A 27,944-nucleotide genomic window follows, 5' to 3' on the forward strand; every position below is an offset into this window, starting at 1 on the left:
CCTCCAAGCGTGACCCCATGGACTGTAACCTGCCAGGCTCCTCTGTCCGTGGGATTCTCCAGGCAGGAATACTGGACTGGGGTGCCATTTCCTTCTCCAGGGGGCCTTCCCAACTTGGGGATCGAACCTGCGTCTCTCGCATCACCTTCACTGGCAGGCAGATTCTTTACCACTAGCACCACCTGGGTAGGCCCCTCGTTTTGCAAGCCAGAGAAGGTGGCAACCAGGAACCTTCCCAGGCGCTGGCGGCCCCATCTTCCCCAGGATGTGCCAGGAGCCTGCCAGCGGCCACCCTTAAAGCTTCGCCCCAGGGTACAGCCTGAGCACGGACCTGAAGCATCTAAACCCTCCAGTGCCCTGGGCGCTTACCCAAAGGGAAGGCGCTGCCTGTGCCAGAGAAGGCCTTAGCACCGGGTCCAGCCAAGGTCGGGAGAGGGCCAACCCCTGCAGGCCTGCCAGTCCCTAGGGCCTGGGGTCTGGCCTGCGCTGCCGCCTCCCTGCCCTGGGTGCTATACTCAGTCCTCTTGAAGCCCTGGTGCCCTCAGAGAACAGCTGGCCCTGTTTGGGGGAGCCACGTCCGTCAGGCTGCAAGAAGTCTGCTATCCCACCTGAACCAGGACCAGAGGAGCCTCGTGGCCCTGAGCTTTCTCCTAAGCGTTTATTTATAGCTCTGCTCAGTGAGCAGAGGTGGCCCGCGGCCCCTGGGTGGGCTCCTCGAGCCCCTCCCCAGGTGCGGCCCTGTGCACGTCCAGTCCCGCTGGCAGGTTTGCCGCCTCGCCGGGCAGGTGGGCTGGGTTCGGCTGGGAGAGACGGCCCTCGGTGGAGACAGGTCTGTCTTTCTGATGACGGGAAGGAGCTGCGGGACAGGAGGGGCCCCAGATGGCTCAGGCTGACTCCCACACCCACCGGTGGCCCACCTTGGCTTGCCCAAAGCCCCACTAACCAGGCTGAGCCAGGACATCATGCTGGAGGGTCAAGCTCTCCTACGAGCCCCTGAGCCACACTCCTTGATACTCTGAGTTAAAATAAGTCAGGGGCCAAGAGCCTGCCTCTTTGTTAACATTTCCCCTATTAATACAGGGACTGTTAAGGCCACACTGACTTAAATCAGGGCACGAGTTTCTCTTTTTAAGACAGCGCCCCCTTCTGCTTCCGTAATGTGCCTTTGGAGTGGACACTGGGGTGCCAGGGAGAAGGAAGCTAAGTTCCCCCAAGAACAGTCCTGGGAGCCAGAGCCACAGGCCGACGCGGTCTGCCCACTGCTGCATCCTCCACCCCAGCTATTTGCCTTCATCACCAGTGCTGGTTCTGAGACACACTCTGAGGGGGCCAGACAGCTTGCCTTTGAGCTCCGGCTCTGCTGCTTTCTAGCTGTGTGACCTTGGGCATGTACTTTAACCTCTCTGTGCCTTGGCTTTGTCAGCTGTAGGTGGGACCAGCAATGGTCCCTATCTTTTAACGTGTGAGGATTCAAATTATTGATTCACACGTGTAAAGCTCTTCAGCAGTGAGGAACCCTTGGCAGAGGCGAGGCTGCACATTGCCACCCCTGTACTGGTTTCTGCCTCCTGCAGGCACTGGGGGCTGGAACTGGAAGGCTTGGTGCAGAGGACCTTGGGCTGCGGCTCTAGACCTGGGTGGGGGTGCGGTGGGGCTCCCTGGGCCTCCAGCAAGTAGCTGCAAAGCATTGTGGGTACATAAGGTTTCATGAGAAGAAACGCAGCAGCTTTCTTAGACTTTGCAGGGGGCTTCCTAACTTAGCAGCCAGAATCCAGCACCCTTTTATTGACAGATGAGGAAACTGTCCAGGAGGAGGGGGAGATGTGCTCAGAGTCACCCGGAAGTGGTCTAGCCCCCTGGCTCCAGGCCATTGTCCCTCTCTCGCCCCCATGGGTAGCCAAACCTCGGGGGAACACTTAGCCCTTGGGCTTTCAGGCCAGATTTGGCCCCTCTGGAGAAAGCACGGACCCTGGGGGCCTCGCAGGCCCAGGAGAGTCGGTGCGTGTGAGCAGTGAGGAAGGACTTGGGCCTGGAGCCAGAGCTCAGGCCGCAAGCCCGCCCCTGTTTCCTCTTCTGTGAAATGGGAGCAGTGACAGTATCTGCCCACAGACCTGGCACAAAGCAGACGCCCAGGAGGGAAGGGTTTTCTCTCTCCTCCCTCGCATCCCATCCCTCGGTTCCCAGGCCCTTCTCTCCGGGGGAATAGGGTATATTCCAGCCACAGGCAGGAGAGGGGCCGGGCAGGGCAAGGAGGAGGGTCGGCAGGCAGTGCCGCCCAGAAGGACCCTCCGTCCAGGGAGGAGCTACCTGAGTCGCTGGCAGCCAGCGTCTGGGCGCTCTGAGGCCGCGAGGGCAGCTGGCCGCCGTTGCTGAGGGACTGCTGCCGATGCCCGTGTGGCTGGGACTGCTTGTTCTTGTGCTTCATCCCCGCGTCTGATGGGAGACGGAGCAGGGAGGCTCAGTTCTGAGACACACTCTGAGGGGGCCGTGGGGAAGGGGAGAGGGCGGTGGGCTGCTGGTCTCAGCCTGCCTCAGCGGGCGCCCTTCTCAGTCTGAATTCGTGGAAATGCCCTTTATAAGCAAGCACTTTGCTCATTGGAAAAGACCCTGATGCTGGGAAGGACTGAAGGCAAAAGAAGAAGGAGGCAGAGGATGAGATGGTTGGATGGCATCACCGACTCAGTGGACATGAATCTGAGCCAACTCCATGAGATAGTGGAGGACGGGAGCCTGGCGTGCTGCGGTCCCCGGGGTCGCAAAGAGTCAGACATAACTTAGCACCTGAGCAACAACAAGCCCTTCATCCCCCTGTATGTCTGTCTGGCCATCTGGCCATCCATCCATCCACTCACTCCAATATCTACCCACGGACAGCAGCCCCATGCCAGGTGCTGGGTGAGTTCTGACCCTGGGTTTACAGTTCGGGAGGGGAAGTGACTAGAAAGATGCATACACACCTGTTAAGACCCAGAGGGAGGTGACAAAGCACATCCAGGATGGCCAACTGGAAGGGGACATTCCAAAACACAAGAGGTTCACAGAGTGTAGGGGGCTCAGGAAGAGTTTTGAAGAATGGGTGATGCTGGGATCAGAGGCTTAGGTGGAAAAACTGGAGTGACAGCCTGCGGATGAAGGCTGGCCAGAAAAGATGGGGCCACGGCATTCCTGCTAATTGGCTAAGACTGGACAGCTGTCCCCCTCTGCAAACACTGACCTGGGGGCGTTTGGAGTCAGGGAGGTGGAGGAGGAAGGCAGTCGGGGTCTGGTGGCCCCAAGAAGTGCTGGGGCCTCCAGGAGCCAGACAGACCCTGCGGGACCCAAGCAAGGAGCCCGAGGGCCTCTGGGCCATCTGGACACTCACTGTCTTTGTTCAGGAGGTCCGGCAGCCTTGTTTCCATCCGTCCTTTGTAAATATGTCCATCCAGGCCCAAGATGTCCACCTCGTCGTGCTGTGGAGACGGGTGGGTACCCATGGCCACCTGCCGCCTGAGCGCCCCTCCTATCCCCTCTCTGAGCCAAATGGTGCTCAGAGCCCTCGAAGGGGCTGAGTGACAGGGTGAAGGGGACGGGCCAGATGGCCGGGAGGGCTGTCTTCTTCCCAGGAAAGGAAAAGAACCTGAGGCTTTGACTGAGTCTGATTAAGAAACCGCCCCCGAGGCTGAGGGCCAAGCAGGGGACTGCTGGTGGCTTTTCAGGAGGGACCTGGGAGTCTGGGGGCCCCTGGGGGAGCCTCTGTGGTGGTTTCCAGGAGTGTCCCCACCTTCATGGCGATCTGGATCTCCTCGGTGGGGTACAGTCCCTGCGAAAGGTGCTGCAGGCGAATGCGCCGGTAGGGGTAGGTGAGGGTGTGGCTGCCCCCGCAGGGCCGGGGCGCGGAGGAGTAGCTGTAATCAGCCATGTCTGGCAGCCTGCGGTGGAGACGGCAGAGTCACGGGGAGCGGGTGTGTCCCGGGACACGCCTCGGTGGGGGTGGGGGGGTGCAGGTGAGGGGGGTGCTCCAGCCACTGCTTAGCCAGGACAGGGCAGGGGGTGAGCGAGCAGGGTGGCCTCCTGAGGGCCACACACACACACACACTCCCTCTCTCATACACACATTCACACATGTGTATTCACAGATCCTTAAACACACATTCACACATAAGTTCGCAGACATACACACATTCTCTCACACACTCACAATGCACACACAGGCATTCACACATTCATACGCACATTCACGCATACACACACATTCATCTGCTCATACAGTATACATTTAACAGTGCTCTCTCACACTTGTTCACACGCATTCACACTCACACATACACATTCACATACATGTGTTCACAGATTCTCAAACACATTCGCACATATGTTCACACATATTCACATATACACATTCTCTTGCATTCTCTCAAAAACACACACATAAATGTTCACACATATAATCACACCCACATTTTCATACACACTTATACACACGCTCACATTCTCACAGACATACACAATCACATACTCTTCCTACATGGAGGCCCCACTCTACACACACACACACGGACACACACTGCCCTCCCCGGTGCCCCACTCTACACACACACATACACACACACACACACACACACGGACACACACGGACATACATTCTCTGCCCTCCCTGGTGCCCCACTCTACACACACACACACACACACACACAGACACACACTGCCCTCCCCGGTGCCCCACTCTACACACACACATACACACACACACAAACATGGACACACACAGACACACATTCTCTGCCCTCCCTGGTGCCCCACTCTACACACACACACACACACACGGACACACACACTCTCTGCCCTCCCTGGTGCCCCACTCTGCACACACACACACACACAAACACGGACATACATGGACACACATTCTCTGCCCTCCCTGGTGCCCCACTCTACATACACACACACGGACACACACTGCCCTCCCTGGTGCCCCACTCTACACACACACACACACACACACGGACACATACACTCTCTGCCCTCCCCGCTGCCCCACTCTACACACACACACACACACACTCTCTGCCCTCCCTGGTGCCAGGCTCCCGGGCCCAGCCCGGCTGCCCACCGTTTGTAGCAGGGGGAGCTGAGGCACTGGGCCTGCAGCAGCTCGCGGATCATCTGGCTGCTAGCCTTGACGGAGCCCCCAAAGTGGATCTGCACCTTCTCGATGTCCAGGAGCATCTTGGAGTGCATGGTGCGCAGGCGCCCCACGCTCCGCTCCACCTGCCCCAGGTCCCCCCGTGGGAAGCCGCTGCTGCCCAGCTTCAGGCTGTGGGGTGCGGGCCCAGTGGAGGAGTGAGCCACGCCCCAGCACCCTCCCTGGGAAGCAGGGCCCTTTGGAGTGGGAGCCCCCTCCACCGAACCCCAGGGACCAGGGCCGGGCTTGCCGGGGAGGGTTTCCTGAGCCGAGAGCATGCAGGAGAGCCAGAGAGGAGAGCAGCCCAGTCCGTTGGACCCCCTCGCACCCCTGGCCCCCGTGGGCTCCAAGGGCAGCTTTGAAAACCAGCCTTTCTGCTGAACCCCCGGCCTCAGGAGGTGGAAAGCTGTGGGGAGGAGGGCAGGAGCCCCTGAGGGCATGAAACACACCCCCTCCCAGGCCCAGTGTGAGCAGGGAAAGGGCCGGGGTAGGGGGGAAGTCTCAGAGGCAACGTCCCACCAGGACTCCTGGCAGGGGCGCAAAGGCAGGTGGTTACTAGGTCTGCACCTCCTGCTCTGATGCTCCTGCCCTGCGAACAGCTGGGAGCTGCTTCAAAAAGCGCCCTAGCATCACCCCACCCCAGCCCCCACTCTCGCCCTCCAGACCCCCTGCAAAGCCCTCACAGGACCCCGCGGCACCGCCGTACTTGCGGCTCTGCTGCCGAACCTGCTCCAGTTCAAAGACCGTGTAGGGGCGGACGGAGCGGTGCCCGGGCAGGCAGGGGCCCACGGGAGTCATGGGGATGACTCTGGGCAGGGGCAGGGAAGGGAGGGTCGGAGTGAGAAACCCCAGCATCCAAACCCATCACCCACTCCTCACACTCCACCTGCCAGAGGAGCTTTCCCACCCCAGGGACTGAAGGCCGAGGGGTAAGAGCAGCCCGGGGCATACAGTGGACCAGAGAGAGAGGAGGAGCAGACGAGCTGGAGGCAGGCAGGGAGGACAGAAGACGCCCCCATCACGTCCACCTTCTGGGGGTACTCACTGTCCAGTCACAGGTGTCTCCAGGGGACGGTCACATGAGAGGCAGTGGAAGTGTGCCAAGAGCTGCCTGTGAGGGATGGGACACACGCAGAGGGGGAGAGCCCTGCCCAGAGGGCCCCAGAGGGCCCCAGAGGGAGGGATGGAGAACTCAGAGGGTTTGGCTGGTAGGCTGGACACTCAACGCCCAGGGGGACGGGGCCCCAGGCCACCAGAGGCAGGTCTGGGCCCCACTCCCTGCACACATCAGCTACTAGAGATGCCCACTTCTGGACACACATCTAGCACCCATCTACCCTAACCCAAAGCCTGCAGGGCTCTCAAGGGCCCCGGGGTGGGGTGGGTGCCCTGTGTAAGCCTTGACAGCCCTCTGGTGGCCAGGAATGGAAATGCTGGGACTCGAGCTGCCATGAGCCAGGCACCCCCAGGAGGAGTTGCCCCCGCAGGCTCTGCCTCTGGTGGGCTGGGGCCTGTCACCCTGGGAGCTGATCTCTGGGGGCTGTGGACCCCCTCCCACCTGTGCCCAGAGAACCTTACGCCCCCCTCCCTTCCCTCTCTCTGCTATAATATGAATCGGCCTGAGCTACAAGAGCTTTTCAAGCTCTGTCCCTTCCTATGGCTGGACAGTCCCAGATAGGATCTGCCAGTCCCTCTGAACACACATGGGGACCCTCCAGCCGGCCCACCCTCGCCCCTGCTGGGCCTCACCTCCGCATGGCGGCTGCCTCGTCCGCCTGGTAGAGTGGAGAGCGCTCTTTGAGCTGCTGTCGCAAGGATTTCCACCGATCCTCCAGTGACTGCTTCACCGGGTCCAACTCCAGGCGGTCCAGCTTGGGGGAGGAAGTGGGGGACGGGGACCAGGTGAGCTCTGAGGAAGCAGGTGGCGGTCTGCAGTGCCCGGAGGAGGAGGCGTTGCCCGGGTCACCTTGTTGTCCATCTCCACCAGGAGCTTGTCCAGCATCTTCTGCCAGTCCTGCTCCTGCCCCGTCATCTTGGCCACCAGCTCCTGCATCATGTGGTTCAGCTGCTCCGTGGTGGCGTCGAACTGGATGCGGCTCACTTTGGCCGCCAGGGCACTCTTGTCAGCTTTCTGCCCAGAGACAGGGACGAGATGCGCCCCCACCAAGATGGGAGAGAGCCGTGGCGGGGCCCTGCTCCACGTAGCTCAACTCTGATGCTGAGCCCACATCCCACCTTGGGCTCCTCTCCTCTCTCTGCCTTTTCAAGAGTGGGAGCGATGGGACCTCCCTGGGTAGCCTTTCTTCAGGCCTGGCCTTACCACGTCGATTTCCATCTCCAGGTGTTCCCTGTTGGCCTTCTCCTTCTCCAGCTTCTCCAGACCCTGGTACAGCACCTGGGAGGCCAAGGGAGCAGAGAATAAGGAGCAGGGAACCGGTCGCGCCCCAGCCCTGCTCCCCACCACCCTGCTAGCCCTCACATCAATGTCCTTCTGCTTCTGCCGATGGTCTTCGATGAGGTTGCTGGTGGTGATGTTGAGTTTCTCGCAGTCGCCCTGCACCTGCAGGATGGCGCTCTGGACATGGCCCAGCAGCTCTTCATCCTATGCAGGACAAAGGCAGGCTCCCTGGGGCAGCCCCTCCATCCCCACCTGGGGTATTGCCGCCCCCCCGACAGGGGAGCCCTTAGAACATCACCCAGCGGACAGGCCGACATCAGACCCCACTCTAGGCCTCCTGGGTTGCCGTCATAGCCCACTACCACCTCTCCATGGACTAGCCTCCAGGGACCCTGTCCATTGGTGCAGGTGATCGGTAGAGGTGGTGAGCTGCCCCGGGGCCCCTGAGAGTTGGGATGTGGTCTACAGTCTCCCCTCCTGCCCTGAGCTGAGTGTGAATTCTGGAGTCCAAGAGACAGGTCTCAGGGACTTGTGGTCCTCCCTGCTCTCCACTCCCCACAGCAGGCCTGCCCTTTATAGGAGAAGAGAGAAACAGACCAGAAGACCAGTGTGAAGGAGCAGGCAACAAACCCTAAAGCTATGTCAGCATCCCCGAGGCACGAGAATGGCTCTGCTCCACCCCTCCACCAGCTATGCTGTCCCCATCCCACCGTGGACCCAGCTCTGCCCCCCAGTCCCCTGTCCCCAGGGCCAGCTTGATGGCTGCCCTCGCTGTGACCCTACAGAAAGACCAGGCACTTTCGGGCGGTTGCTCAAGGGCTCCATCATGCAAAAGTGACCCAACATCCCTCCCCCGGGGACTCCCCAAGCGGCTCCTGGCGGGCAGTCGTTTGCAGCTACCCAGGAGGGAGGCAGGCGCGTCACCTGGCTCTGCAGCTTGGCCTTCTTGGAGGGCCGGGAGGCAGCCAGGTTGCTGACCATGTTCTGGAGCTGCTCGTAGCGCTGCACCAGCATGCTGACCTGGTGGCTCAGGTCCAGGCTGCAGGCCGGGCACGTGGCCGCAGGGTCGATCTGGCTGGGGGCCAGGGTGGTCAGGGTCTTGTGCGGGGCCATGTTCAAGCTCATGGACAGCAGCGTGGAGGACGAGGCCAGCATGTTCTCAATGATCGTCCTGAGCTTGTCTAACTGGGTGCGGGAGAGAGGGCGGGGCCAGATGTTCTCAGTGATCGTCCTGAGCTTGTCTAACTGGGTACAGGAGAGAGGGCGGGGCCAGCATGTTCTCAATGATCGTCCTGAGCTTGTCTAACTGGGTGCAGGAGAGAGGGCGGGGCCAGATGTTCTCAGTGATCGTCCTGAGCTTGTCTAACTGGGTGCAGGAGAGAGGGCGGGGCCAGCATGTTCTCAATGATCGTCCTGATTTTGTCTAACTGGGTGCGGGGGGAAAGGGCGGGGCGAGCATGTTCTCAATGATCGTCCTGAGCTTGTCTAACTGGGTGCGGGGAAAGAGGGCGGGGCCAGCATGTTCTCAATGATCGTCCTGAGCTTGTCTAACTGGGTGCGGGAGAGAGGGCGGGTGCAGGGCAGTGAGCGAGTCACAGTCACCGCCAGCCTTTCTGCCCTGACCTCTGTGATCCAGGCCGTTGCTGGAGCCTCGGTGCCTCGCAGGGTATGCAGCTCATGGCAGGTGCTTGATGTCTGTCCATTAAACAGTGAACGGTGTTCCCAGGGAGGGGAGCGCAGGTGCTGATTAAGCCCTTGCAGGAAGGGGGCTTCTGTGCCTTTCTCCAGCCAGCCCATTGGTGCAATGTGAGAATGTATCTCCTCCAGCTAAATCCCAGAGTGATGCTGTCTGTCAGTCAGTCCACAAACACTTGAGGACCCTGGCAACACTCAGGTCCTGCTCCAGGCCCTGGGCATAGGAGCGCTGGGCTCACACACGCTCTCTCCCCATTTAGTATGTAAATAACAATAAGAGAACGTGATTTTCTAATGACACCTACAAAAAAAGTCAACTCAAAATGGATTAAAGACCTACATGTAAAACCAAGACCATAAAACTCCTAGAAGAAAACAGGCAGGACACTTTTTGACATAAATTGTAGCAATAGGACTTCCCTGATGGTCCGCTGGAAGAATCCGCCTGCCAATGCAGGGGACATGGGTTTGATCCCTGATCCAGGAAGATCCCAGATGCCGTAGAGCAACTACCCCACCTGACACATCTGAGCCCATGGGCGGCAACTCTGAAGCCCATGTGCCTAGAGCCTGTGCTCTGCAACAAGAGAAGCCACACTGCAGTGAGAAGCCTGTGCCCTGCAGTGAAGAGTAGCCTCTGCTCACCGCAACTAGAGAAAGCCCACGAGCAGCAACGAAGACCCAGCGCAACCAAAAATAAATTGTAGCAATATTTTTTTTATCTGCCTCCTAAGTCAAAGGAAATAAAAGCAAAAATAAACAAATGAGGCCTAGTTAAACTGAAAAGCTTTTGGACAGCAAAGGAAACCACCAACATAACCTATGGAATGGGAGAAAATATTTCCAAATGATCTGACTGATAAGGGGTTAATATCCAAAACATATAAACAGCTCATACAATTCAACATTCAAAAATCAAACAACTTGATTTAAAAATGGATGGATATCACCCTTATGGCAGAAAGCAAAGAGGAACTAAAGAACCTCTTGATGAAAGTGAAAGAGGAGAGTGAAAAAGTTGGCTTAAAACTCAACATTCAAAAAACTAAGAACATGGCATCTGGTCCCATCACTTCATGGAAAATAGATGGGGAAACAAGGGAAACAGTGAGGGACTTTATTTTCTTGGGCTCCAAAATCACTGCAGATGGTGACTGCAGCCATGAAATTAAAAGATGCTTGCTCCTTGGAAGAAAAGCTATGACCAACCTAGACAGCATATTAAAAAGCAGAGACATTACTTTGCTGACAAAGGTCTGTCTAGTTAAAGCTATGGAGAAGGCAATGGCAACCCACTCCAGTACTCTTGCCTGGAAAATCCCATGGACGGAGGAGCATGGTAGGCTTCAGTCCATGGGGTCGCAAAGAGTTGGACACAACTGAGCGACTTCACTTTCACTTTTTACTTTCATGCATTGGAGGAGGAAATGGCAACCCACTCCAGTGTTCTTGCCTGGAGAATCCCAGGAATGGCAGAGCCTGGTGGGCTGCCAACTATGGGGTTGCACAGAGTTGGACATGACTGAAGTGACTTAGCAGCAGCAGTCAAAGCTATGGTTTTTCCAGTAGTCATGTATGGATATGAGAGTTGGACTATAAAGAAAGCTGAGTGGTAAAGAATTGATGCGTGTGAAGTGTGGTGTTGGAGAAGACTCTTGAGAGTCCCTTAGATTGCAAGAGGATCCAACCAGTCAATTTTTAAGGAGATCAGTCCTGAATATTCCTTGGAAGGACTGATGCTGAAGCTGAAACTCTAATACTTTGGCCACCTGATGCGAAGAGCTGACTCATTGGAAAAGACCCTGATGCTGGGAAAGATTGAAGGCAGGAGGAGAAGGGGATGACAGAGGATGAGATGATTGAATGGCATCACTGACTCGATGGACATGAGTTTGAGCAAGCTCTGGGAGTTGGTGATGGACAGGGAAGCCTGGAGTGCTGCACTCCAAAGGGTCGCAAAGAGTTGGACACGGCCGAGTCACTGAACTGAACTGAGAAGACCTAAGTAGACATTTTTTCCAAAGAAGGTATACAGATGGCCAGCAGGCACATGAAAAGATGCTCAACATCGCTACTTATTGGAGAAATGCAAGTCAAAACCACAATAAGATATCATTGCACACCTCTCAGAAAGGCTAGCATCAAAAAGTCTACTGGGAATGTAAATTGGTACAGTCACCATGGAAAACAGTACAGAGATTTCTAAAAACACTAAAAATAGAATTAGCATATGATCCAGAAATTCCACTCCTGGTTATGTATCTAAAGAAAATGAAAACATGAATTCAAAAAGATGCACGCACCTCAATGTCCACAGCAGCACTAGATACGGTAGCTAAGACATGGAGCAACCTAAGTTCCCATCAACAGATAAAGAAGATGTGGCTTATGTATGAAAACGGAATACTGCTCAGTCATAAAAACCGAAATTTTGCCATTTGCAAAACAACTTGGATGGACCTCTAGAGAAGAGAATGGCTAAGCACTCCAGTATTCTTGTTTGGAGAATTCCATGGACAGAGGAGCCTGGAGGCCTAGAGTCCATGGGTTTGCAAAGAGTCAGACATGAGTGAGCTTAAACTAACACTTTCACTTCACTTTCATGGATGGACCTAGAGTATTATCCTTAGTGAAGTAAGTCAAAGACAAATACTGTATGTTGTCACTTATATGTAGAGTCTAAAAAATAAATTAGTGAATACAACAAACAGAAACAGACCCCATAGATCTAGAGAATGAACTAGTGGTTACAGCTGAGGGAGGGCCAGGGAGGGACAAGATGGGGGAGGGAATTAAGGGGTACAAACCACTGTATAAATAAACAGCAAAGCTATACTGTGCAACACAGGGAAGCAGAGCCATTCTTCTATAATAACTTCCAATGGAGTGTGTTGCTGTTTAGTCGTTTAGGATCGCCAATTCCTTATCCAGGAGATCTTCCTGTCCCAGGGATTGAACCCATGTCTCCAGCTTGGCAGGCAGATTCTTTATCACTGAACCACCTGGGACGCCCTCAGTGGAGTATAACTTGTAAAACTACTGAATCACTATGTTGTACATTTGAAACTGATGTAATATTGTAGGGCAACTATACTTCCATTAAAACGAGAGGGTGTGGCCAGCGCCACCGCTGCAGGGGTCTCTCACGGCCTGGGTGGGAACAAGCTCCCTCCACTGGCCCTCCTGCTCTCTTCTGGATCCCATGGTCCCAGTTTGTCCCCATAAAGGACTGGTCCTGGGTGGACACCAGACCGCCCAAAGATCTGTGACGTGTTGCCTGCCTCGGGGAGAGGGGCTGAGCCAACCTAGGGCCCCCCTTCTTGGAAGCATGTGACATTGCAAGGCCTGGGGCAGCCCTTTTGGACCATGTGTGAGAGATAAGAAAGCCGACTGACACAGGGAACCCAGCCTGGTGTTCCGTGATGACCCAGAGGTGTGGAATGGGAGCGGGGAGGGAGGCGCCAGAGGGAGGGGCTGCTGCTGCATCACTTCAGTCGTGTCCTGACTCTGTGCGACCCCATAGACGGCAGCCCACCAGGCTCCGCCGTCCCTGGGATTCTCCAGGCAAGAACACTGGAGTGGGTTGCCATTTCCTTCCCCAAAGCATGAAAGTGAAAATGAAAGGGAAGTCGCTTAGTCGTGTCTGACTCTTCGTGACCCACGGACTGCAGCCCACCAGGCTCCTCCATCCATGGGATTTTCCAGGCAAGAGTACTAGAGTGGGGTGCCATTGCCTTCTCCAAGAGGGAGGGGAGATACATATATATATATATATATAAAATTATGACTGATTTGTGTTGTTGTACAGTAGAAACCAACATCACATAGTAAAGCAATTATCCTCTAATTATAAAATAAATTAAAAAAAAAAAGCCAACGGAATACAGAAGGGAAGAGAGATACGGCAGTATTTGAGAAAGATGGATAAGGAAAGGGACACGGAGGCAGACAGACACAAAAGACACAGAGGGCTTCCCTGGTGGTCCAGTGGTTAAGAATCTGCCTTGCAAAGCAAGGGACACCAGTTCGATCCCTGGTCCGGCAATATCCCACATGCCAAGGAGCAACTAACCTGGTGCTCCACGACGACTGAGCCAGCGTTCTAGAGCCGCTCCTGAAGCCCGCGCGCCTTGAGCCTGCGCTCCGCGGCAAGAGAAGACGCTGCAGTAAGAATCCCTTGCACTGCGTTCAAGAGTAGCCCCTGCTCAACGCAACTAGAGAAAGCCCTCGCACGCAGCCAAGAAGACCCAGCAAAGCCAATAAACAAAGAAAGAAATCTTTTTCAAAAAAGACACACAAGGACACACAGGTAGTGGCCCGGGCTAGACTGGCCCCTTGGCCTGGAATTTTGCCCTTCCCAATTTCTTCTACACGTCTGTGTTTTCAACCAGGCTCCTGTTGGCCTGAGCTCAGCATGACTCTTGCCACCAGAAGAGTTAACACTCTTCTGAAGAGTCAAGAGCTGGGCCTGCCCAGCGGCGGGTGGATGCCCTTCAGGTGTGGCCCTGGGGAGCCCCAGAGGTGGCTAAGTTCAGGCCTGAGCCTTGGGATAACACGTGACTCAAACACACCATCAACTGCCATCCTATCCAAGACAGTCAGTCCTGGGTGGTGAAATGGTGCACACCGCCGTCCTGGCAAACTTGGAGGGGGTCCTGAATGGGCCCTCTAGCATAAAGGGGTTCCTGTCGTGAGCCCCCTGGGCCCATGACTTTGCCCATCTGATCCTTCTATGGGCACTCAGAGAGCTGGTCTGAGTCCAGACAGTCCTCACTGGGAACATTCTGGGGTGACCAATACTCACGATGTAAAGGCAGGCACTCCCAGGAGAGTGAAAAGACAACTCCCAGAAAGGGAGAAAATACTTGCCCAGTATATATCGGATAAGCGTTTAGCATCCCCACCGCCCTCAGCCAGCTCTGAGAAGGGCCCTCCTCCCTGTGGCTGAAGGTCCTCACCTGATCCTGCAGGTAAATGGAGGCTTCGGAGACCGAATGTTCCATGCTGACCTTGCCCTTCTCTTGGCTCTCCCTCAGCTCACCCAGCTCCTTCTCAATGTCGGCCATGGTGACTCTGTGCGCAAGAGATGGTCCAGCCCACTACCCGCCCAGGGGCCAGGGCCCGCCATGGCCAAGCGCCGGCCATCAAGGATGCAGGAGGCAGCCCGGTGCTCTTTCACATCCCCTCTCCAGGCTTGCCTAAAGCGTCCAAGGCCCTGCCTGCCGTGGAGGCGGGTGCCCAGCGTGCCCGGCTGAGAGGCTTCAAGGGGGTGAGGCCTGGCCCTGCACAGAGACTGCTCTGAGGGGCTCCAGCAAATGCTTTGAAGCCTCCAACTGTGGACAGAATCTAGGGAGCTTTTTGTCCGGGGAGAGTGGTGCTCTTCCAAGCCCTGGTGCTGAACTGTTTTAAGAACCTGGGAAACTTCCGCTAGCAACCTGAACTAGGTACGGACAATCTGAAGAGCAGACGTGATCCAGATCAAAGATAGCAGTCAGTTCAGGAATGAGGGGACCAGCTGAGAACACGTGATGCCAGGACACAAGCTGCACTCGGCCAGGGGATTTTACCTGAGGATACCCAGCTGCAGGTTCAGCGGGCCACCTTTCTCCTCCTTTCCTAGTTCTTTCTCCCCATGACCCTCCAGGATCTTGCTCATCTTTTCCATCTACAAATCCAATGGAAGAGCAGTGTCAGGAGGGCTTGAGATCTCTGCTTTCTGAATGTACCTTTGCAGGCCCAGCAAGCTCCTCCCTCATTCCCTAATCCTTTCTTTTTTTTTTTTTCCATACCGTGAGGCTTGCGGGATCTTAGTTTCCTAACCAGGGATCGAACCCAGGCTGCTGGCAGCAAAAGCAGAGTCCTAACCACTGGACCTCCGGGCAAGTCACCCCACCCCCTAATCCTAATCCAAACCTCTAGCAAAGCCTGAGGCCCCTTCCTGACATTCAGTCCGTCTACCCTGTAGATGGAGATGCTGTTGCTTAGTCGCTCAGTTGTGTCTGACTCTTTGCGACCCCGTGGAGTGTAGCCCACCAGGCTCTTCTGTCTATGGGAGCAAGAATACTGGAGTAGGTTGCCATGCCCGCCTCCAGGGGATCTTCCCAACCCAGGATTTGAACCAGGGTCTCCTGCACTGCAGGTGCATTCTTTACCACCTGAGCCACCAGGGAAGCCCGTGGATGTAGAGAGCTGGCATTAAGAGAATGACTGGGGACGTCCATGGTAGTCCAGTGACTAAGACTTCAGCTTCCAATGCAAGGGGTATGGGTTCAATCCCTGGTCGGGGAGCTAAGATTCCCACATGCCTCAGGGCCAGAAAACCAAAACATAAAAAGACAGAAGCAATACTGTAACAAATTCAATAATGACTTTAAATATCATCCACATCAAAATAAAAACCTTAAACAGAGACAGAGAGAAGGAGTGAAGACCTAACAGCCCCTCGCCATGACTGCTGGCCCCAGACAGTCCCACAAACTCCAAGGCTGCTCCAGGGACAGTGGGTGTTACTGGAAACGACCACATGTAATGAAAGGAGCCCAGGCCACCTTGCTGGCTCAGTGGAATCTTAATAGCTTTGAATGTCAGGTTTTCGATCCAGGAAAGAAACACACTGAAACCTGGGGTGTGTTTCCCATCGGAGGGGACTGTAAAGTTCCATGTGATAGTAACGGAGGTGACAGGACTGTGTAGTCCATGAAAATGAAAATGGAAAGTGGGATTGTTGGCATTGGAAGGCAAAGCAGGTAGACCCTCCCTTACTTACTTTTGCTTGTTGTTGTCGAATTTCTTTGGTCAAGGCCTTTAAGGTCTTCAGCTGTTCCTGCAGGTCAGGGGGTATGGACTTCTTGACTATGGAGAACAGAGTCAGGAAAATCAGATTTCTAATGGCTCCCAATCCCAGCCTCACAATGAAGAACAACATGGATCATTTATCTGGCTTTTCCTGGGGGCTAGGGTGGAGAGGGGATGGGAAGAAAGGAGTGTCTTTTTAGGGCTCCCCTGGTGGCTCAGTGGTAAAGTATCCACCTGCAATGCAGGAGACATGGGTTCGATCCCTGGGTCAGGAAGATCCCCTGGAGGAGGAAATGGCAACTCACTCCAGTATTCTTGTCTGGAGAATTCCATGGACAGAGGAGCCTGGCAGGCTACAGTCCATGGGATTACATAAGAGTTGGACACAACTTAGCAACTAAACAATGACAACAAAATCCTTAACCTTAAAAGTCCACCTAATGCTTAATATCCTAAAGGAAATTACCCATTTAACCCACAATTGCCACTCAAACCCTAATTCTCTGGGGCTAGAGCTGTGAATGTGCAAAGGTTAAGTTTAATTTTTCAACATTCTCTCTCCCCATCCAACCCAACACAGTCGTCTTCCTCTTGCTCAGCATTTTCCTGGCTGCTTTCCAGAGAGTCCAGCAGAGGCACAGGAACCTGCCTTCCTCCTCTCTTGAGGGTCCTTCGCTCCTACCGGTTTAATCTCATCCCTTGGACCCTGAGGGCTTCCCAGGCGGCTCAATGGTAAAGAATCCACCTGCCAAGCAGGAGATGTGTGTTTGATCCCTTGGTCAGGAAGAGCCCCTGGAAGAGGAACTGGCAACCCACTCCAGTATTCTTTTTCTTTCTTTCTTTTTAATATTTATTTATTTGGCTGCATCGGGTCTTAGTTGTAGCACTCAGGGTCTTTGTCGTGTGGCTCGAGGGCTTCTCTCTAGTTTTGGTGTGTGGGCTTAGTTGCCCTGCAGCATGTGGGATCTAGTTCCCTGACCAGGGATCAAACCCGTGTTCCCCTGCACTGGAAGGTGGATTCTTAACCGCTGGACCACCAGGGAAGTCCCCACTCCAGTATTCTTGCCTGGGAAATCCCATGGACAGAGGAACCTGGCGGGCTACAGTCCATGGGGCTGCAAAGAGTCAGACATAAGTTAGTGACTAAACACCAACAACTCGGACCCTTGAGGGCTATGGGAGAACCCAGAATGGCTGAGAATGGAAATGCCCTTTTCGGGGGTCTCAGGCAGAGGCTCAGGAGGAGAAAAGGATGAAATCAGCTGAGGAGGAGGACAATGGTCTCTCCTCTGTGCATGCAGCACCCACCCATCAGTGCCAGCAGGTACTGGATCTTCTCCAAGTCCGTTTGGCCAGCCTGTTCCTCATCCAGGTCCTTTATGTTCTCCTTAAGCTCCATGTAGAGGGCGATAATCTCTCCCATCATACGAAATGTTTCCACTGCTATGGGGAAGCTAGGAGCCAATTTATCCAGTGATTCATGTCTCTCACTCTGAGTATCACTCCTTTCGGTTGAGCCTCGGTTCAGAGAGTCAAAGGAGTGTGTGCTCCTGGGAAAGGGGGCCTCTTGGCTTGGGGAAGTCTGAACAGAAACTCCAGGTTGACGTAAGACATATAGTTCTTTTGGACCCATACCTACCTGGACTTGCTGATCTACACCTTGATACCCTGGGCCACCATACATTAGGCACTGGGAGTCTGGGATAGAGTCGGGAACAGCCTGATCACGCTGCTCTGGTTCAGGTGTTTCCAAATGCTGTTGATCCTGGGGTGCAGATCCTACAGCTGTGCTTAATGGTGTTGGGCCACGCTGCAGCAAACCTTGTCGATACATTTCTCGTAGTACCAAACCTTCTCGGTCTGTACCTGATGGTGTCAGACCTTGACTGGCTAGGAGTGATGACACCCGACCATACTGATCCCTGCCAGGAGCTGCCACACCTTGCTGGTATGGGCGTGGTGATGTAAAACTTTGAGAATCGGCATGGTATGTTGGAAACCCGAGAAGCTCTGTGCCTGGTGGTATTATGCTTCGACCTGTGCCAGATTGCCTCCCCCAACGGGGATCTATTACAGGCTGAACCAAACCCTGCTGATCGGCACCAGGCTGCATGAAGCCACGTGGGTAGGCACCATGTTGGATCAAACCACCTGGATAGGCACCAGTCTGGACTAGACCAGGAGGATATGCCCCAGGTGGGACCAAGCCAGGCATAGATATATTAGGTTGAAAAAAGCCATGTTGACCTCTATCAGGCTGTACTAAACCATACTGATCCACTTGAGGTTGCACCAACCCAGGCTGACCTTCACCGGGCTGCACCACACCAGCCTGAGCTGCACCGGGCTGCACCACACCAGCCTGGGCTGCACCGGGCTGCACCACACCAGCCTGGGCTGCACCGGGCTGCACCACACCAGCCTGGGCTGCACCGGGCTGCACCACTCCAGCCTGGCCTGCACCGGGCTGCACCACTCCAGCCTGGCTTGCACCGGGCTGCACCAACCCAGGCTGACCTGCATCAGGCTGCACCACACCAGCCTGGGCTACACCGGGCTGCACCACACCAGCCTGGGCTACACTGGGCTGCGCCGCACCAGCCTGGCCTGCACCGGGCTGCACCGCACCAGCCTGGGCTGCACCAGATTGCACCAAACCAGGGTGACCTATATCAGGTTGCAGCATACCAGGTTGACCTGCACCAGGCTGCACCAAACCTTGATGATACATTCTAGGTGGTACCAAACCTCGTGGATGCATTCTAGGCTGCATGAAACCAGGGTGACCTATACCAGGTTGCACCAAACCTCGCGGATACATTTCAGGTTGCACCAAACCTCGTGGATACATCCCAGGTTGTACCAAACCTCGTGGATACATTCTAGGCTGCATTATACCAGCCTGGCCTGCGCCGGGCTGCACCACACCAGCCTGGGCTGCACCGGGCTGCACCACACCAGCCTGGCCTGCGCCGGGCTGCACCACACCAGCCTGGCCTGCGCCGGGCTGCACCACACCAGCCTGGGCTGCGCCGGGCTGCACCACACCAGCCTGGCCTGCACCAGGCTGGATCATCTCATGCTGCTCTGTGCCAGGTTGTATGAAGCCAGATGTTCCCAAACTGGGCTGTACAAAAACTTGCTGATCCATGGGATATATTACAAATCCATGCTGATCTACACCAAGAGGTTCCACTCCAGACTGATACGTGCCAAGTGGTCCCATACCACTCTCATCCCTTCCAGGAAGCTGATATGTGCTAAGCGGAACTGTACCAGGCTGATCTGTACTAGGCTGTTCTGATTCTGGCTGATCTCTGCCAGGCACCAATGGTGGCACCGCATCACTCTGAGCCATGCCAGCTAGTACCACTTCCTGCTCATCCATTCCAGGCAGCATCACTCCAACCTGATCCACACTGATGGGAACCACGCCAGGCACATAAGCGCTGGGATACAGCAAATCAAGCTGATCCGAATCAAACGATCCGAATCCATATTGATCTGGCCTTGCATAGAGGTGGCCTTGGCTTGCGAACACTCCCCTGTGCTGATCTGGAGACACCTGAGGGTGTCGATCTCTGGGCAAGAACACATCCTGATACGCTGGGCCAAGGTGGGCATCCCGTTCATCTCTGCGTAGATGCCCTGAGCTGTGCTGCTCTCTAGACCGGCGGCGATCTGGCTCTGCCTTCAACTGGGACATAGATGGCGGATGGGGTCTGGCCAAGCCAGCTTCATCACGGGCCCTTAAGTGCTGTTCTCTAGCCGGAAACCCAGTGGCAGAGGAAACTCTGCTTCGTTCCCTGCCAGGAGGCCCATCGAAGGGGTATCCTATGCCGCTGGTTCCTGAAAAGGTCTTGTTTGTGATGAAACCAGCAGAGTCTATAGCCTGGTCAACACTTGGGTATTTTGTGGAGACTCCACTTGCAATTAGGTCACTTGATGTTATGGAACTCTGTCTTTTGCGCCGCTGAAGTCCTGTTGTTGACTCTGAGATCTGGTGAAAGAGGAAGAAAGAAATCAGTGACTCTAAGGAAAAAGTACTCATGGTAGGAGTCCGAGGGTAGGAAGTCTGGGGTATCTGATGAAGATGATTTAGAGCCCTTGGGGAAAAAACAAGCACCCTTACAAAACTAAGCTGGACACAAAGACTGACTTTGACATGCTTAAAAGACAGTTGAGTCTGTACATTTGTAAATGGTATCCTTATATGTAATTTTCCTCATAGAAGACAGGAGGGGGGAGCCTGCTGGTGGTCCAGTAGTTAAGAATCCATATGCCAGTGCAGGGGACATGGGTTTGATCCCTGGTCTGGGAAGATTCACATATCGCGAGGCAGCTAAACCTGCACACCACTACTACTGAAGCCCATGGGCATAGATGGCCCATGCACCACAACAAGAGAAGGCACCGCAATGAGAAACCCATGCACTGCAACTAGAGACTATTCCCCACTCGCCACAACTAGAGAAAGGCCACACGTAGCAATGAAGACTCACCACAGCCAAACTATAAAGTAAAAAAAAAGTGTGGGGGGGGGGGACCTGCTAAATCACGTGATCAACTCCAACTTTTACTGAGTCTACAAATAAAGGACATGAGTAATTGATTGAGTTTACAATATAAAGTCTCCTCCACCATTGACCCATGGCTGGCAGTAGAAGTATGCACAGTAGGGAAGTGAACCATGTATTTAAAATGTAAAGCACAAACTCAGAAACTCTAAAGACAGGAATTGTCCGTATTGACTCTCACAAAAGAACAGGCATACATGTACAAAGACAGAGTCTGAGGCATTGTTTATGAAAACAGATTATCTACAGGGGACCAAGAGGCCTCCCTGGTGGTCTAGTGGTTAAGATTCCATGCTTCTGGACTTCCTTGGTGGTCCAGTGCTAAAGAATCTGCCTGCCAATGCAGGGAACACTAGTTTGATCCCTGGTCCAGGAAGATTCCACATGCCGTGGAACAACTTAAGCTCATGTGCCACAGCTGCTGGGCCCGCACTCTAGAGCCTGGCTCTGCCACGTGAGAAGCCACCACAGTGAGAAGCCCGCGCAACTAGAGAACAGCCCTCACTCACTGAAACGAGAGAAAGACTGTATGCAGCAACAAAGACCCAGTGCGGTCAAGAATAAACCAAATTCTAAAAGAAGATGAATCATGGGAGGGAGTCAACTCTATTTTACAGAAGATTCTTTTAAGACCTCTCCCCTAGGGATGCAAGTGATACAAGAATTTCTTGAAGAAATACCATGAGGAGGAGGAGGAAGGAGAGAAAAAGAAGGTGGGAGAGAAGCATCAGCAGCACCTCCGGGCATATGAGCAAAGCTGCAAAGACCTGCCCCGTCAGCCATCAGAACACACCCTGGGGAACAAGCGGTCAGTGTCCTTCCATACTCAGGTCCTGGGATGAGCATCTTCCACGTGGATTCTGAGCTCCTTGAACTGTAGTTGCTACATGGACAGTGTCCTTCCTCACGTCTGCATCTCCAAGCGTGGAATCTACTCCTCTGTACTCATCACACACACACCCCCCCCCGCCACCCCCTGTACTCACATCCAAGCCTCAATCCTGCCTGTCTACTCATGATGCAGGCGGTATACCTCACAATCACCTTAGAGTTACTGCCAACAAAGGAAAAAAAAAAAAAAAATTGGGCTCAAGCGTGTTGTATTTCCTCAGCTTGAGAGACTGAAACTCTCCACTGCTTTCATTATGATTACTAACTGACTCTTGCTTCTCAAAAATTAATATTTATATTTATTCTCATCTGCTTCTGGGGCTGTTCGTGATTCTGAGCAACCGTCAGAACCCTGACACTTTCTTACTTCTGGACAAATAAAAAGTCTAGAGGTGCTTCTGTCAAGGCTTATTTTTAGGTCTTGCAGGTGTCTTCTGCTGGCACCCCCAAAAATGTGCTGCTCACTCAAAACACAGAATAGTGATATGTGGGTAAATGCAAAAAAACTTAGGCTTTAAAAAAATGACAGTGAAAGCAGAGACCACCTTTTTCTAGGCTGGTCACTTGGTTTGCAGGCTCTTCTTTGAACTCTCTGATGCTGCTTTACTCGAAGAGGGCCCTGAACTCAGAAAACAAGGAGACTAGAAGGGTGTCTTTGTACCAAGACGGTATTTGGCGCACCCCAGATGGCCACTTGGTGGCGCCAAAGGGCCCACTCTCTTTCCCCTGCTTGTCGGTCCATCCGTGGGACCCTTTCTGAGGAATCCAGATACACAAAGTCAGAGGAAGAGGAATGTCAAGACCAAAAGGGCACCTGATCCTTGTCCTTGAGGGTCATTTGAAAATACCCACTTTATTCAGATGAAGAAAGCTTGGTTTGGTTACCCTGTGCACTGCCTCGAGGCAGATGCCACCCGTGTGTACAAATCACCATCAGCAAAAGGCTCCCTGAACGGGTTTTATTTCCATGGTTGGTCACCTTTGTGCACAGATAGTGAAGGGACTCATGCGTTTTAGGACAGACTTTAAAGGAACTTTGAAAAGCTAGGAAAGCAAATCAAATCTATGCTCTGGGGACTTCCCTGGTGGTTCAGTGGCTGAAACTCCATGCTCCCAATGCAGGGGGCCTGGATTCGACCCCTGGTTGGGGAACTAGATCCCACGTGCTGCAACTAAAAATATTTCACATGCCACAACCAGGATCTGATGCAGCAAATAAATATTTTTTAAAAACAAAACAAACAAAATCCAGTTTTGAGAAACAAGTTCTCTCCTCCGTTGCTCGTGGAACTCCAAATCAGAACCACAGCCACGAAAGGCAATTTGGGCCAAAGCTAGCCAAACTATAAACATGTATTCTGTTTCTAGGACTTTACCCTATGAATACCTTCACTTGTGTGAATGTCACATTAGAGCAGAGTTCCTTATAAGCTTGGAGAAAAACATTAAAACTATCCATAATATTAATAGAAAACTCATGAAGGAAATCATAAACATCCACATAACAGAACACTGTGAGGTTCAGGGGCCCCTTCCAAGGCTGCCCACCCCCAGGACCCCCACCATTATTTACTGTTTGTGAGCCCTTCCAGCCATCAGTAATCGCCTGCTCCAGCTCTTCCCAGGTGACCATGGTGGCCTCTTCTGAAGACGGCATCACACTCAGCTTCCGGTTTAATAATTCCTGACAGTGAAAAGACAACACGCACAGACAAGCACACACACACACCGAACACACACACCCCTCGTTTAATCCCAGGATGCTTTAGGAACAGAACAGAACAGAACAGGACAGGATGGGGTGGGTCTTTCCAAAGCCCCAAGGAGAAGTGCTGTCCTTCAGGAAACCAGTGAATTGTGGACGGCTGGTTTCGTGTCCCGTGTGGGCCCCAGATGGACCTATGAGCAGGGAAGGGATGTTCCCACACGCCAGGGACGGCACCCCAAGAGGCAGGGGACATACATCACCCTTCACTCTAGGGTGGGACGCCTGGGGTGGGAATCTGGGTGAGTCCCGGGAGAGGGGCCAGGCTCTGGGCAACCATCCTACCCCCTAACCCCCTCTCTCACCACCCTTTCCCGCAGAACTGGCTGATATTACCAGGACTTCGTCCTTTTCTCTAATTATCCTCTCCAGTTCTTCAATCCGTTGAAGGAGGTGCTGGAAGAAGAGTTCAAAGATTAAGGATCAAAACAGCCCCTCCAGTGGCCCCTACACACACACACACACACACACGCACGCACGGCAGAAGAGGAAAGGAGGTCCTTGGGTCTTAGAGGAGCCCAAGGTACAGAGAAGCTTGCCAAGCCAGGCTCCCCATTCTCTTCCCAGCCAACAAGAGGAAGGGACATGGGGCGTGGTGAGTGGTACCCGGGGGCTGCGTGCCTTGGACAAAAATGGTGTGGGGGTGGGACCCTTTCTTTGGTCCCAGGATGCATTTTATACAACCCACTAGTGGGACTTTGGAATCAGACTGACCTCACCTCTCAAGAACAAAGATGACTGGGTGTCTTTAAGTCTGCACTGTTTAAAGGGGAAAGTGCCTCTGAAGGATCAAAGCAAATCGCTACCACTTAAAGCGGCTTCTTGGGGCTTCCCAGGTGGCTCAGTGGTACAGAATCCGCCTGCCAATGCAGGAGACGCAGGTTCAATCCCTGGGTCAGGAAGACTCCCTGGAACAAGAAATGGCAACCCTCTCCAGTATTCTCGGCTGGGAAATTCCTTGGACAGAGGAGCCTGGTGGACTACAGTCCATGGTGTTGTAAAATGTTGGACACAACTTAGCAAAACAACAAGTGGCTCCTTAGAACTTCGGCAAACCTCCAGAAACAACAAATCTAAAGGTAAGACAGCCTTTAGTCTAAAGGCCAAAGACAAACCCCAAATCTAAAAATGTGCTTGGTCGCTTCAGTTGTGTCTGACTCTTTGCGACCCCATGGACCATAGCCTGCCAGGCTCCAGTGTCCCTGGGGTTTCCCTGGCAAGAATACTGGAGTGGGCTGCCATACCCTCCTCCAGGGGATCTTCCTGACCCAGGGATCAAACCTGGGCCTCCTGCACTGCAGGGGGATTCTTTACTGCTGAGCCACTGGAGAAGCCACAAACCTAAAACCACCGCAACTTTAAAAAGAAAAGCTTCCCAGAGCAAAAATGAGTCTGGCTGGGGGCTGGAGGCCTGAGATGAAATGGGCACGTAGGCCTGGTGGCAAGTCCCCTCTAGGGTCTCGGTGGCCTCCTCCTTTGAGCTTTTCTTCTCCCTCAAGTCTCTCTTCTCAGCCTGGGCTGAGAAGAAACCTCTCTTCTCTCCCTGGGCTTCCCTCCTAATTGCTCCTCCTTCTTCCAGCTCTAATCCTAGGCTCGGCCTCGTATGGGCCTGAAACAGGAGCCTGGCCTGGTATCTCCTGGAACTGAAACGCGCCAGGACTCTGCTGTTCATTGGGAAATGCTTAGCTCAGGACTTCTGGCTTCTCTCTCCAAGGAAACAAAGATCCAAGTGAGAGAGGTGTTGCGTGGGGGGCTGTGGGTGGTGACTCATACCCTCTGCGTTCTAGCTCCCTTTTCTTGGACCAAATTTTTATCCCTCAACACCCACCACCTTGCTCCTTTATTCTAGTTTAAAGGAAAGTCACTTACAGAACATTCTGAGTTCTTGGGCCCTCTCTGGGTCTGTTCAGGATGCATGGGTGTCTGACAAGTGGTGGGTGAGCCCCGGGTAAACAGCGGGGAGGAAGGAGGCTGCCCAGGAAGGGGGTCACTCAGCTTCCCAAGGTGGAATCCCTGCCGCCCTCACCTCGGGCTGCAACTCAGGCTGCTCCTTCTTTCGATGGGCTTCCTTCAAAATCTTCATGTCTTCCATGAGGTCCTGGAGCAGCTCGGGGCCCTGCGAGGTAGAAAACGAGCCGTGGGGCTCCTGGCCTGGGCCTGGCCGTCCCACGCCTGCCTCCGGGCTCCAGGCTCCGGGACTCCTCCCAGGAACGAGTCTCGGAAGCTCAGCCTGGGGGCGGGGCGCTGGAGAGCGGCCTGGAGGGGGCGGACCGCCCGCACACCCACCTGGAAGACCGGCTTGCTGTCCCTCTTGCCTTTCGTCGGCCCTGTCTGCCCCTTCTCCTGTGTCAGCAGGGCCAAATCCTTCGTTTCCAGCCAGTCGCGGTCGTCCAGCCCGCCAGTCTGGGTGGGGAAGTGCTGCACGTGCGCCACGATGGCCTGCACCTGGCTCCCCATGGTTTTGAGCTGCCGGCCGAGGTCCTGGACCTGGCCGCCCAGGTCCTTCACCTGGGTCTCCAGCGTCTGCGCCCTGGCCACGCTGCTCCTTCGCCTCTCTTTGGGCGCCGGCAGCTGCGGGGTGCTGGTCGACACCCGCGGGGACTCAATGGAGCGACTCTGGTCGAGCATCGGAGACTGGAAGTCGATCCGCGTATCCTGCAGGTTGAGGCTCTTGAGCATGGCCACGAGGAGCGTGTGCAGGGCCGTGAAGTTGACGGCGCCCACCTCCGGAGTGCCGATGGCGAGGTCGGCCAGCTCCCGGAGGGAGACCGAGGGGGCCGCCGTCGCGGGCGGCATCGTGCGCCTTCTCGGGCGGCCCTGCCCGCCTTACTGCTTGCCCCGCCTCCGGGGCCTTTCCGGGCCCCTGAGAGGCCCCGGGGCGGCCCTGCCCCTGGGTTCAGCCGCGCTGGGCACCAGTCTCGGTCTGGAGCCTCTCTGGAGGATGGAGAGGTAGCGCCGGGCCACTGGGCTTCCCACTCTTCGCTCCCGGGAAACCCGGGTCCCGGGACAGCAGAGCCTCTGCCGTCAGCCCGCCGCCATCCGATCACTGAGCTCGAACTCGGGAGTGCAGTGTCCAGGCAGCTGGCGGACGTTTGGAACGAAGTTCGTGGCCCCGTTCGCTGCCCGGTTGTGGGGGCCCCCACGCGCATTCGGGGGATTCCACGGAAGAATGCGCCTCGCGGAGAGTTGGCCTCTGCGAGGAGACCTGCCGGTCCTTGAAGCCACCTGACCCAAGGAGAGCCTGTTCTAATGGGTCGGCAAAGCCCTGGTCACACCCCCAAAGAGCCACCAATTTTTGTTCTCAGTAAACGACCCCCACCCCCACCCAGGGAACACATCAATTTGGGGGTAAGAGGGTGGAGGCCCCCTAAGGCTCACCTAGATACCAGCTGATTCACTCGCTGAGGAGGGGGGCGGGTGGTATCACAGTAATGCAAAGATTTAAGTTAAAGGCCCCATGGCCACTGGGTTTTATGTGTTCCCTTCACAGAGCAGTGGCAATCCAAGAGACACAGTCGTGAGACCTTGGCCCCTCGGGCACAGTTCCCATATCTTTGCTGAATCAGAAGGGAAGGTAACTTAAAGACCAGTCACAGTATCCAGGTGGTTCCAGTTAGCCGCCAGCTGACAGAACTTTCTGTGCTGCCCTGGCCTTGCTTAGAACAGACTCACGTGGTCACGTGCCAGCATCTCCCCTGGTTACAAGGCAGGGCCGATGAGATAAGACCAGGGGGAAAGTGATGCTCTCAGCAACTGAGGCTTATTCTCCCATACCAGAGTCTCCCAGGAAATGGGTACCGCTTGCAGTGTTTACCTTCCAGATAAAGAAAACCTGCACCAGCACTTATACTAGATATTATTTTCACTACTTTTCAAAGTCAAATTTTTAGTTTGAACTGGTTCCTCCATGTTCATTCCCTACCCCCCTCCAAAATAAAAGCAGTGTTTCTTGGAAATGGAGTTAAACCAGTCTGTAACCTCCATGAGGGTTAACCACCCAAGGATTTTTGTTCACAATTATATTCCCAGAGCCGGACACATAACAGGCCTTCAGATGGGTTGTTGAGATCAGAACAAATTATTCAGACCTCCCTGGTGGTCCAGTGGTTAGGACTCTGCGTGTCCACTGCTGGGGGCACGGGTTCGATCCCTGGTTGGGGAACTAAGATCTCACATGCTGCAAGGAGTGGCCAAAAAATAGAGGGGAAAAAATTCTTTGCAGTCTTTTGTGCATACACTCCTACATTAGAAAACATAAAGCCAGGTCACAGAGTCATAGCTGAAGCTTTTGGATTAAGCGTCAGCTGTACTGGAGGGTGAGATGTGTGGGCTTGCTGCTGTTGCTGCTAAGTCGCTTCAGTCGTGTCTGACTCTGTGCGACCCCATAGACGGCAGCCCACGAGGTTCCCCCGTCCCTGGGATTCTCCAGGCAAGAACACTGGAGTGGGTTGCCATTTCCTTCTCCAATGCATGAAAGTGAAAAGTGAAAGTGAAGTCGCTCAGTCGTATCCGAATCTTAGCGACCCCATGGACTGCAGCCTACCAGGCTCCTCCGTCCATGGGATTTTCCAGGCAAGAGTACTGGAGTGGGGTGCCATTGCCTTGGACTCACCAAATGCCAATGCAAAGGGCTTATTCTAATACACTCCAATTCTAATCCCA

At 54.4% G+C, this 27,944-nt stretch overlaps 1 protein-coding gene across 5 annotated transcripts; it reads right to left on the bottom strand.

Moving 5' to 3' along the window:
• Window positions 1-644: 644 nt before the first annotated feature.
• On the bottom strand, window positions 645-27,734 carry QRICH2 (glutamine rich 2). Of its 5 annotated transcripts, XM_044938598.2 has the most exons (21): window positions 26,661-27,734; window positions 25,569-26,363; window positions 25,309-25,398; window positions 23,619-23,678; window positions 23,091-23,201; window positions 17,358-20,049; window positions 16,021-16,106; window positions 14,822-14,919; window positions 14,213-14,327; window positions 8,484-8,744; window positions 7,641-7,763; window positions 7,482-7,556; window positions 7,128-7,292; window positions 6,911-7,032; window positions 6,207-6,272; window positions 5,868-5,969; window positions 5,090-5,293; window positions 3,761-3,908; window positions 3,362-3,449; window positions 2,308-2,433; window positions 645-856 (listed from the first exon to the last, which is right to left on the bottom strand). In XM_044938598.2, exons 2-21 carry the CDS (start codon window positions 26,076-26,078, stop codon window positions 675-677), a joined length of 5,424 nt encoding a protein of 1,807 aa, XP_044794533.2. In that variant the 5' UTR covers window positions 26,079-26,363; window positions 26,661-27,734; the 3' UTR covers window positions 645-674. The 5 variants fall into 5 exon arrangements, with proteins under 5 accessions (XP_044794533.2, XP_044794534.2, XP_044794535.2 ...); XM_044938601.2 differs by lacking the exon at window positions 645-856 and adding an exon at window positions 2,958-3,004 and having other exon boundaries at window positions 2,314-2,433; window positions 25,569-27,734; XM_044938599.2 differs by lacking the exon at window positions 5,868-5,969 and having other exon boundaries at window positions 25,569-27,734.
• Between the last annotated feature and the right edge of the window lie 210 nt (window positions 27,735-27,944).

The sequence above is a fragment of the Bubalus bubalis genome, chromosome 3 (assembly GCF_019923935.1).
Source record: "Bubalus bubalis isolate 160015118507 breed Murrah chromosome 3, NDDB_SH_1, whole genome shotgun sequence".
Classification (NCBI taxonomy): domain Eukaryota; kingdom Metazoa; phylum Chordata; class Mammalia; order Artiodactyla; family Bovidae; genus Bubalus; species Bubalus bubalis.

Excerpts from the sequence above, each read along its gene's own strand:
- QRICH2 (XM_044938598.2), bottom strand. The coding sequence starts at position 26,078 with ATGCCGCCCGCGACGGCGGCCCCCTCGGTCTCCCTCCGGGAGCTGGCC. Across the intron at positions 20,050-23,090 it reads GCTGGAAGGGCTCACAAACA|ATCTCAGAGTCAACAACAGG; the intron begins GTAAATAATGGT and ends CTCTTTCACCAG. Across the intron at positions 7,033-7,127 it reads TGGTGGAGATGGACAACAAG|CTGGACCGCCTGGAGTTGGA; the intron begins GTGACCCGGGCA and ends TCCTCCCCCAAG.